Source organism: Callionymus lyra, chromosome 15 (assembly GCF_982586985.1).
Source record: "Callionymus lyra chromosome 15, fCalLyr1.hap1.1, whole genome shotgun sequence".
NCBI lineage: Eukaryota > Metazoa > Chordata > Actinopteri > Syngnathiformes > Callionymidae > Callionymus > Callionymus lyra.
The window spans coordinates 6,225,017-6,238,276 of NC_141832.1; the positions used below are offsets into that span (position 1 = coordinate 6,225,017).

The window sequence follows — 13,260 nt, forward strand, 5'->3', positions numbered from 1 at the left end:
CCGTGGCGTCTCACCCGCCGCGTCTCACCCTCTGCAGGCCTTCGGCACCAACCAGGAGGACTACACCAGCTACATCATGAACGGCATCATCAAGTGGGGCGACCCTGTGGCTCACGTGCTCGGCGACGGTGAACTGTTGGTGCAGCAGACCAAGAACAGCGACCGCACGCCGCTGGTGGCCGTGCTGCTGGAAGGTCCGTGTCACACCTTTAACATGAAAGTATTAAACACAACGACAAATTATAAAACACAACGACAAATTATTAAACACAACGACAAATTATTAAACACAACGACAAATTATTAAACACAACGACAAATTATTAAACACAACGACAAATTATTAAACACAACGACAAATTATTAAACACAACAACAAATTATTAAACACAACGACAAATTATTAAACACAACGACAAATTATTAAACACAACAACAAATTATAAAACACAACAACAAATTATTAAACACAACGACAAATTATAAAACACAACAACAAATTACTAAACACAACAACAAATTATAAAACCCAACGACAAATTATAAAACACAACAACAAATTATTAAACACAACGACAAATTATAAAACACAACGACAAATTATAAAACACAACAACAAATTATTAAACACAACGACAAATTATAAAACACAACGACAAATTATAAAACACAACAACAAATTATTAAACAAAATGACAAATTATAAAACACAACAACAAATTATTAAACACAACGACAAATTATAAAACACAACGACAAATTATTAAACACAACGACAAATTATAAAACACAACGACAAATTATAAAACACAACGACAAATTATTAAACACAACAACAAATTATTAAACACAACGACAAATTATTAAACACAACGACAAATTACTAAACACAACAACAAATTATTAAACACAACAACAAATTATTAAACACAACAACAAATTACTAAACACAACGACAAATTATTAAACACAACGACAAATTACTAAACACAACAACAAATTATTAAACACAACAACAAATTATTAAACACAACAACAAATTACTAAACACAACGACAAATTATTAAACACAACGACAAATTACTAAACACAACAACAAATTATTAAACACAACAACAAATTATTAAACACAACAACAAATTACTAAACACAACAACAAATTATTAAACACAACGACAAATTATAAAACACAACAGCAAATTATTAAACACAACGACAAATTATAAAACACAACAACAAATTATAAAACACAACAACAAATTATTAAACACAACGACAAATTATAAAACACAACAACAAATTATAAAACCCAACGACAAATTATAAAACACAACAACAAATTATTAAACACAACGACAAATTATAAAACACAACAACAAATTACTAAACACAACAACAATTTATAAAACACAACGACAAATTATAAAACACAACAACAAATTATTAAACAAAATGACAAATTATAAAACACAACAACAAATTATTAAACACAACGACAAATTATAAAACACAACGACAAATTATTAAACACAACGACAAATTACTAAACACAACAACAAATTTCTAAACACAACAACAAATGATAAAACACAAAAAATGACTAAACACAGCAAGAAATGATAAAACACAACAACAAATTATTAAACACAACACAAAATTAGAAAACAAAACAACAAATTATAAAAATATATATATATTAAACACAACAAAAAATGACTAAACACAACATTGTTACTAAATCATTTTTATTAAACCAATAATTCAAATACAGATTTTCTGAATTTAAATACAGTATTTATTAATTTCTAGTCTTTTTAATTCAATATAAATGTTGGTATAATAGTCTGCAGACTAAACCAACCGAGCTCAGAGCTACTGATCAAACCTTCAGACGATCATGTGACTCACAGACGATCATGTGACTAAAAAACTATAAATTAATAAATACTGTATTTATTTGTATTTATTTATTAATCTTAAAAAGTTATTTGTCAAAGTCAAACATTGAAGATAAAAGTCAAAAGTCGTGATAAAGCGACTGAAGCGTCTCCTGCGCTCTCAGGCCCCCCCCACAGCGGGAAGACGGCGCTCGCCGCCAAGATCGCCGAGGACTCCGAGTTCCCCTTCATCAAGATCTGCTCCCCGGACAAGATGATCGGACACTCGGAGATCTCCAAGTGTCAGGCCATCAAGAAGGTGAGTCGTCTGCTGTGATTGACAGCCTGCTCCGGCAGCTCGGTGCTCTGTTGCTCATGTCTGGAGACTCTCTCTCTCCAGGTGTTCGACGACGCCTACAAGTCTCAGCTCAGCTGTGTCGTCGTGGACGACATCGAGCGTCTGCTGGACTACGTGCCCATCGGACCTCGCTTCTCCAACATGGTGCTGCAGGCCCTGCTGGTGCTGCTCAAGAAGACCCCGCCCAAGGTCGGTGCTCCTGAGGATAGTCCACCTGTTGACCTTTGACCCGAATGAATGATGACACACACGTTATGAAACAACCAATGAAGAAACACAACATCAAATTATAAGACACAACAACACATTATAAAACACAACAATAAATTATAAAACACAACAACACATTATAAAACACAACAATAAATTATAAAACACAACAACACATTATAAAACACAACATCAAATTATAAGACACAACAACACATTATAAAACACAACAATAAATTATAAAACACAACAACACATTATAAAACACAACAATAAATTATAAAACACAACAACACATTATAAAACACAACATCAAATTATAAGACACAACAACACATTATAAAACACAACAATAAATTATAAAGCACAACAACACATTATAAAACACAACAACACATTATAAAACACAACAACACATTATAAAACACAACAACACATTATAAAACACAACAATAAATTATAAAACACAACAACACATTATAAAACACAACAACACATTATAAAACACAACAACACATTATAAAACACAACAATAAATTATAAAACACAACAACACATTATAAAACACAACATCAAATTATAAGACACAACAACACATTATAAAACACAACAATAAATTATAAAACACAACAACACATTATAAAACACAACATCAAATTATAAAACACAACAACACATTATAAAACACAACAATAAATTATAAAACACAACAACACATTATAAAACACAACATCAAATTATAAGACACAACAACACATTATAAAACACAACAATAAATTATAAGACACAACAACACATTATAAAACACAACAACACATTATAAAACACAACAACACATTATAAAGCACAACAACACATTATAAAACACAACAACACATTATAAAACACAACAACACATTATAAAACACAACAACACAATATAAAGCACAACAACACATTATAAAACACAACAACACATTATAAAGCACAACAACACATTATAAAACACAACAACACATTATAAAACACAACAACACATTATAAAACACAACAACACATTATAAAGCACAAAAACACATTATAAAACACAACATCAAATTATAAGACACAACAACACATTATAAAACACAACAATAAATTATAAAACACAACAACACATTATAAAACACAACATCAAATTATAAAACACAACAACACATTATAAAACACAACATCAAATTATAAAACACAACAACACATTATAAAACACAACAATAAATTATAAAACACAACAACACATTATAAAACACAACATCAAATTATAAGACACAACAACACATTATAAAACACAACAATAAATTATAAGACACAACAACACATTATAAAACACAACAACACATTATAAAACACAACAACACATTATAAAGCACAACAACACATTATAAAACACAACAACACATTATAAAACACAACAACACATTATAAAACACAACAACACATTATAAAACACAACAACACAATATAAAGCACAACAACACATTATAAAACACAACAACACATTATAAAACACAACAACACATTATAAAACACAACAACACATTATAAAACACAACAACACAATATAAAGCACAACAACACATTATAAAACACAACAACACATTATAAAGCACAACAACACATTATAAAACACAACAACACATTATAAAGCACAAAAACACATTATAAAGCACAACAACACATTATAAAGCACAACAACACATTATAAAACACAACAACACATTATAAAACACAACAACACATTATAAAACACAACAATAAATTATAAAACACAACAACACATTATAAAGCACAACAACACATTATAAAGCAAAACACAACAACACATTATAAAGCACAACAACACATTATAAAGCACAACAACACATTATAAAGCACAACAACACATTATAAAGCACAACAACACATTATAAAACACAACAACACATTATAAAGCACAACAACACATTATAAAGCACAACAACACATTATAAAGCACAACAACACATTATAAAACACAACAACACATTATAAAACACAACAATAAATTATAAAACACAACAACACATTATAAAGCACAACAACACATTATAAAACACAACAACACATTATAAAGCACAACAACACATTATAAAACACAACAACACATTATAAAGCACAACAACACATTATAAAACACAACAACACATTATAAAACACAACAACACATTATAAAACTTTATAAAACACAACAACACATTATAAAACACAACAACACATTATAAAACACAACAACACATTATAAAGCACAACAACACATTATAAAACACAACAACACATTATAAAGCACAACAACACATTATAAAGCACAACAACACATTATAAAACACAACAACACATTATAAAACACAACAACACATTATAAAGCACAACAACACATTATAAAACACAACAACACATTATAAAACACAACAACACAATATAAAGCACAACAACACATTATAAAACACAACAACACATTATAAAGCACAACAACACATTATAAAACACAACAACACATTATAAAACACAACAACACATTATAAAACACAACAACACATTATAAAGCACAAAAACACATTATAAAACACAACATCAAATTATAAGACACAACAACACATTATAAAACACAACAATAAATTATAAAACACAACAACACATTATAAAACACAACATCAAATTATAAAACACAACAACACATTATAAAACACAACATCAAATTATAAAACACAACAACACATTATAAAACACAACAATAAATTATAAAACACAACAACACATTATAAAACACAACATCAAATTATAAGACACAACAACACATTATAAAACACAACAATAAATTATAAGACACAACAACACATTATAAAACACAACAACACATTATAAAACACAACAACACATTATAAAGCACAACAACACATTATAAAACACAACAACACATTATAAAACACAACAACACATTATAAAACACAACAACACATTATAAAACACAACAACACAATATAAAGCACAACAACACATTATAAAACACAACAACACATTATAAAACACAACAACACATTATAAAACACAACAACACATTATAAAACACAACAACACAATATAAAGCACAACAACACATTATAAAACACAACAACACATTATAAAGCACAACAACACATTATAAAACACAACAACACATTATAAAGCACAAAAACACATTATAAAGCACAACAACACATTATAAAGCACAACAACACATTATAAAACACAACAACACATTATAAAACACAACAACACATTATAAAACACAACAATAAATTATAAAACACAACAACACATTATAAAGCACAACAACACATTATAAAGCAAAACACAACAACACATTATAAAGCACAACAACACATTATAAAGCACAACAACACATTATAAAGCACAACAACACATTATAAAGCACAACAACACATTATAAAACACAACAACACATTATAAAGCACAACAACACATTATAAAGCACAACAACACATTATAAAGCACAACAACACATTATAAAACACAACAACACATTATAAAACACAACAATAAATTATAAAACACAACAACACATTATAAAGCACAACAACACATTATAAAACACAACAACACATTATAAAGCACAACAACACATTATAAAACACAACAACACATTATAAAGCACAACAACACATTATAAAACACAACAACACATTATAAAACACAACAACACATTATAAAACTTTATAAAACACAACAACACATTATAAAACACAACAACACATTATAAAACACAACAACACATTATAAAGCACAACAACACATTATAAAACACAACAACACATTATAAAGCACAACAACACATTATAAAGCACAACAACACATTATAAAACACAACAACACATTATAAAACACAGTAAACAACACATTAACACATTATAAAACACAACAACACATTATAAAACACAATAACACATTATAAAGCACAACAACACATTATAAAACACAACAACACATTATAAAACACAACAACACATTATAAAGCACAACAACACATTATAAAACACAACAACACATTATAAAACACAACAACACATTATAAAGCACAACAACACATTATAAAGCACAACAACACATTATAAAACACAACAACACATTATAAAGCACAACAACACATTATAAAACACAACAACACATTATAAAGCACAACAACACATTATAAAACACAACAACACATTATAAAGCACAACAACACATTATAAAACACAACCAGAAATGAGGAAACACAACAAACTCTCTGACCTTTGACCCAGGGTCGTAAGCTGCTCATCATCGGCACCACGAGCAGGAAGGATGTTCTGCAGGAGATGGAGATGCTGGACGCCTTCAGCACGACCATCCACGTGCCCAACATCTCCACACCAGAGCAGCTGATCGACGCGCTCGAGGTCAGTCATGTTGAGGTCATGTTGAGGTCATGTTGGAGGTCATGTTAGAGGTCATGCTGGAGGTCATGATGGCGGCGACTCACCTGTGTGTCCTGCAGCTGCTGGGAAGCTTCACGGAGAAGGAACGCGCCAGCATCGCTCACCAGATGAAGGGCAAGAGGGTCTGGATCGGCGTCAAGAAGCTGCTGGTTCTGATCGAGATGTCGCTGCAGGTACGAACGACTCACCTGGACCTTAGTCTGCACGAACTTCATGGTTTCTCCTGCAGATGGAGCCAGAGTACAGAGTCAGCAAGTTCTTGACCCTGCTGAGAGACGAGTGCGGGTGAGTACATCCTCCTCTTCTTCTCCTCTTTTCCTCTCTCTTTTCTTCTTCTTCTTCTCCTCTTTTACTCTCTCTCTTCTTCTCTTGTACTCTCTCTTCTTCTTCTTCTTCTCCTCTTTTACTCTCTCTCTTCTTCTCTTGTACTCTCTCTTCTTCTTCTTCTCCTCTTTTACTCTCTCTCTCTTCTTCTTCTCCTCCTTTCTTCTTCTTCTCCTCTTCTTCTTCTCTTTTACTCTCACGTCTTCTTCTTCTCCTCTTTTACTCTCTCTTCTTGTTCTTCCTCTTCTTCTTCTTCTCTTCTAGTCTCAATTCTTCTTCTCTTTTACTCTCTTTTCTTCTTCTCTTTTACTCTCTCTTCTTCTTCTTCTCCTCTTTTACTCTCTCTCTCTCTTCTTCTTCTCCTCCTCTTTTACTCTCACTTCTTATTCTAATTCTCATCTTTTACTTTTTCTCTTTGGCCCAGTAGCTCAGCTCAGTCGTCAGGTTCAGATGTTTGTTTTGACCTTTGACCTTTTTGTTTCACAACCTCCAGCATGATTGAAGGAGACCAGATACGAATATAGATCTGGTAAGATCTGCAGTGGTCAGTGGTCAGTGTAGCTGTTAGTGTCCTCCCCTCACACACACACACACACACACACACACACACACACACACACACACACACACACACACACACACATACACATAAAATTAGAAAACACAGCAACACAAAAACAAAACATTAGGAAGCGTGACATCAACTCACTTCAAAAATTAAAAACAATTTAATGAAACACAACAAAACAGCAGAAACTAAACACAAAAATAAATGATGACAATACAAAACACAAAAATAAATGATGACAATACAAAACACAAAAATAAATTATGACAATACAAAACACAAAAATAAATGATGACAATACAAACCACAAAAATAAATGATGACAATACAAAACACAAAAATAAATGATGACAATACAAAACACAAAAATAAATGATGACAATACAAAACACAAAAATAAATGATGACAATACAAAACACAAAAATAAATGATGACAATACAAAATACAAAAATAAATGATGACAATACAAAACACAAAAATAAATGATGACAATACAAAACACAAAAATAAATGATGACAATACAAAACACAAAAATAAATGATGACAATACAAAATACAAAAATAAATGATGACAATACAAAACACAAAAATAAATGATGACAATACAAAATACAAAAATAAATGATGACAATACAAAACACAAAAATAAATGATGACAATACAAAACACAAAAATAAATGATGACAATACAAAATACAAAAATAAATGATGACAATACAAAACACAAAAATAAATGATGACAATACAAAACACAAAAATAAATGATGACAATACAAAACACAAAAATAAATGATGACAATACAAAATACAAAAATAAATGATGACAATACAAAACACAAAAATAAATGATGACAATACAAAACACAAAAATAAATGATGACAATACAAAACACAAAAATAAATGATGACAATACAAAACACAAAAATAAATGATGACAATACAAAACACAAAAATAAATGATGACAATACAAAATACAAAAATAAATGATGACAATACAAAACACAAAAATAAATGATGACAATACAAAACACAAAAATAAATGATGACAATACAAAATACAAAAATAAATGATGACAATACAAAACACAAAAATAAATGATGACAATACAAAATACAAAAATAAATGATGACAATACAAACCACAAAAATAAATGATGACAATACAAAACACAAAAATAAATGATGACAATACAAAACACAAAAATAAATGATGACAATACAAAACACAAAAATAAATGATGACAATACAAAATACAAAAATAAATGATGACAATACAAACCACAAAAATAAATGATGACAATACAAAACACAAAAATAAATGATGACAATACAAAACACAAAAATAAATGATGACAATACAAAATACAAAAATAAATGATGACAATACAAAACACAAAAATAAATGATGACAATACAAAACACAAAAATAAATGATGACAATACAAAACACAAAAATAAATGATGACAATACAAAACACAAAAATAAATGATGACAATACAAAATACAAAAATAAATGATGACAATACAAAACACAAAAATAAATGATGACAATACAAAACACAAAAATAAATGATGACAATACAAAACACAAAAATAAATGATGACAATACAAAATACAAAAATAAATGATGACAATACAAAACACAAAAATAAATGATGACAATACAAAATACAAAAATAAATGATGACAATACAAAACACAAAAATAAATGATGACAATACAAAATACAAAAATAAATGATGACAATACAAACCACAAAAATAAATGATGACAATACAAAACACAAAAATAAATGATGACAATACAAAACACAAAAATAAATGATGACAATACAAAACACAAAAATAAATGATGACAATACAAAATACAAAAATAAATGATGACAATACAAACCACAAAAATAAATGATGACAATACAAAACACAAAAATAAATGATGACAATACAAAACACAAAAATAAATGATGACAATACAAAACACAAAAATAAATGATGACAATACAAAACACAACACTGAAGGATGTAATGAAACAACAACAAAAAGAAAACCAGAAATGACATAAAAACGAGAAATAAACACGACACGTTTCATTCACGTCCTCAAGTAACAACGTGTTGTGTTCAAGTGTGTAACATCAACACAACACTGATTCTCAAATGTCTACCGGGCTCACCATTAGCACCTCGCGGTCCTAACACCAGGAGTCGACAAACACTTGTGTCCCCGACCTCTGACCCCCATGTCTGACCTTTGACCCCGGCCCTAGGGTGGTCACGTGATGAGGCGAGTCACGTGACTCGTGTGTCTCTGTGTGTCTCGTAGCGACCGTAGCTTCTACGAGTAGAGCGCCACCTGGAGGAGGAGACGACTTTTTACTGACTCATCATGAATCTGTTCAGGTCTCGTCACAACCAGTGACCCTCGGACCAGAATCCATGCTCCGCCCCCACGACCATATAAGGTGATGCTGACCAAACCTGGCGTCCTCTGCTGTATCTGATGCATGTTGTGTAGGAAGTGACTGTAAACTCATCTTCCTCCTCCTTCTCTTCCTCTTCCTCTTCCTCCTCCTTCTCTTCCTCTTCCTCCTCTTCCTCTTCCTCCTCCTTCTCTTCTTCTTCCTCCTCTTCCTCTTCCTCTTCCTCCTCCTTCTCTTCCTCTTCCTCACCCTCTCCTCCTCATCTTCCTCTTCCTGCTCCTCATCCTCTCCTCCTCATCTTCATCTTCCTCTTCTTCCTCTTCCCCCTCTCCTCGTCCTCCTCATCTTCATCTTCCTCTTCTTCCTCCTCCTCCTCCTCCTCATCTTCCTCCTCCTCATCTTCCTCTTCCTCCTCCTCATCCTCTCCTCCTCCTCCTCATCTTCATCTTCCTCCTCCTCCTCCTCCTCATCCTCTCCTCCTCCTCCTCATCTTCATCTTCCTCCTCCTCCTCCTCCTCTTCCTCCTCCTCCTCCTCCTCCCCCGGCGCACTCGTCACTCGTCACTGAAGTCGAACTGTTACTCGTGAAGATAATTTCAATAGATGATTGTAAAGACAAGTGTGTCGTGCATCGTGTGTTGAAAACAAACTATTGTGTTTTTAACTTCTCGTATAGTTTTGTTTGTGTCGTCCTGGTGTCGTAGCAACGGTGAATCATGTGTGTGTGCGTGACACCGAGGGGCACAACACAACAACCACACAACTACAACTCATACACACAGCTTCATGCTTCGCTAACACAACAACACAAGTAAAATAAAAATAAAAACAAAAGTGCAAGAAAAGACAGAACAAAGTAAACACAACAACAAATGATAAAACACAACAACAAATGCATCAAATAAAATGTTTCACCTACAAGTACAAGGTTGTGTTGTTGATGTTGTGTGTTTGGTGGTTGTGTTTGCTCCTGGGCGTCACAGGCTGTATAAAACGCGATCGAACCATATCTGTACATTGTATAAATACTCGAGGACAGTATAAGAAACACAATATTATTATGATAACACACAATATTATGATGGAGACAAATGTAAGAAGCTTGTGTTGAGATGAGTGTGTGTCTGTGGTCGTGTGTAGTGGGGGGGGGAGGGGTCAGTGTTTCAAATAAAAGCACTTGAAGAAACGTATTGTTGGTGGTTGTGTTGAGAGACGCGCATGTGTGTGTTTGTTTCCCTGTGTTTTCTCAGGCTTGTGTTTTACTGTCATGATTTCAATGGTGTGCGAGTGTGTGTGTGTGTGTGTCGATGTATATGCAGATGTATTATTGCAATAAACACACAGATGCACACAAAACAACTTGTCTCTCTTTTTCTGTGGCGCGTCATCAAACCTTCTCCTCCAGGTACTCCAGATACTCCAGTTTCCTCCCGCAGGGTTTCACTGTCGTCCACCGGTCTGGTTCTGTTGAGGATTTCTCTTCAGTTTTTTGTCGTGCATCGAAAAACACACATTTCGAAAAACAATTACAACAACTTAAACACAACAAACAAGGCTAAAAAAATTGAAAATACAAAACAACACAACACATTACAAAACACAACCTGGGACAAAATAACAAAATTACACAAAACAACAAACATGTTTAAAGACAACAACTCCTTTTAAAAACACAAAGAAAACAACATTTTGAAACGACAACATAACTAAACACAACAACCTTTAACAACAGATAATAAGACACAACTATAAACAAAACAACACGTTAAGAAACACAACATGAATGATGACGAACACAAAGGAAGTTCCTCGTCAAGATCTTCTTTTCTTTCTCTTCTTCTCTCTCTGTTCGTCTCAGGAACTCGAAGTTCATCACAAACATAAGAACGAAGCTTCACAGACGTTCGGACCTGAAACAGGAAACCAGAGAAGACTGTCAATGATGTCACTTCCTCTTGTGACTCTTTGTTAGTATCAGTCAATCAAGCTGCGTCACTGCTTCCAAAATACAAACATTTATGAATTGAATTAAAAATAGACACATTTATAAATATAAATATATTTAAATATAGACACGTTTATAAATATAAATTTAATCAAAAATAGACACATGTATAAATATAATATATATATATATACATTTATTTAAAAATAGACACATTTATAAATATAAATTTAATCAAAAATAGACACATGTATAAATATAATATATATATATATATATACATTTATTTAAAAATAGACACATTTATAAATATTAAATTATCTAAAAATAGACACATTTGTAAATATAAATTTATTTAAAAAAAGAAACATTTATAATTATAAATTTAATCAAAAATAGACACATGTATTAATATAATATATATATATATATACATTTATTTAAAAATAGACACATATATAAAAATAGACACATTTATAAATATACATTTATTTAAAAATAGACACATTTATAAATATACATTTGTTTAAAAATAGACACATTTGTAAATATAAATTTATTTAAAAATAGACACCTTTATAAATATACATTTATTTAAAAATAGACACATTTATAAAAATACATTTATTTAAAAATAGACACATTTATAAAAATAGACACATTTATAAATATACATTTATTTAAAAATAGACACATTTGTAAATATACATTTATTTAAAAATAGACACATTTATAAAAATAGACACATTTATAAATATACATTTGTTTAAAAATGGACACATTTGTAAATATACATTTATTTAAAAATAGACACATTTATAAAAATAGACACATTTATAAATATACATTTATTTAAAAATAGACACATTTGTAAATATACATTTATTTAAAAATAGACACATTTATAAAAATAGACACATTTATAAATATACATTTGTTTAAAAATAGACACATTTGTAAATATACATTTATTTAAAAATAGACACATTTGTAAATATACATTTATTTAAAAATAGACACATTTATAAAAATAGACACATTTATAAATATACATTTATTTAA

At 30.7% G+C, this 13,260-nt stretch overlaps 1 protein-coding gene across 3 annotated transcripts in view; it reads left to right on the forward strand.

The window, feature by feature from the left end:
* Positions 1-11,612, forward strand: part of nsfa (N-ethylmaleimide-sensitive factor a) — a 37,430-nt gene extending 25,818 nt beyond the window's left edge. For 2 of the 3 annotated variants that reach the window (XM_087808807.1, XM_087808805.1), the window contains exons 14-20: positions 38-194; positions 2,063-2,196; positions 2,278-2,424; positions 6,762-6,896; positions 6,995-7,108; positions 7,165-7,220; positions 10,158-11,612. In XM_087808807.1, coding sequence (XP_087664933.1) covers positions 38-194; positions 2,063-2,196; positions 2,278-2,424; positions 6,762-6,896; positions 6,995-7,108; positions 7,165-7,220; positions 10,158-10,179 — 765 coding nt within the window. In that variant the 3' untranslated portion in view covers positions 10,180-11,612. The remainder of the gene's footprint in view (positions 1-37; positions 195-2,062; positions 2,197-2,277; positions 2,425-6,761; positions 6,897-6,994; positions 7,109-7,164; positions 7,221-10,157) is intronic. The other variant, XM_087808806.1, reaches the window with a different exon arrangement.
* The last annotated feature ends 1,648 nt before the right edge of the window (positions 11,613-13,260 follow it).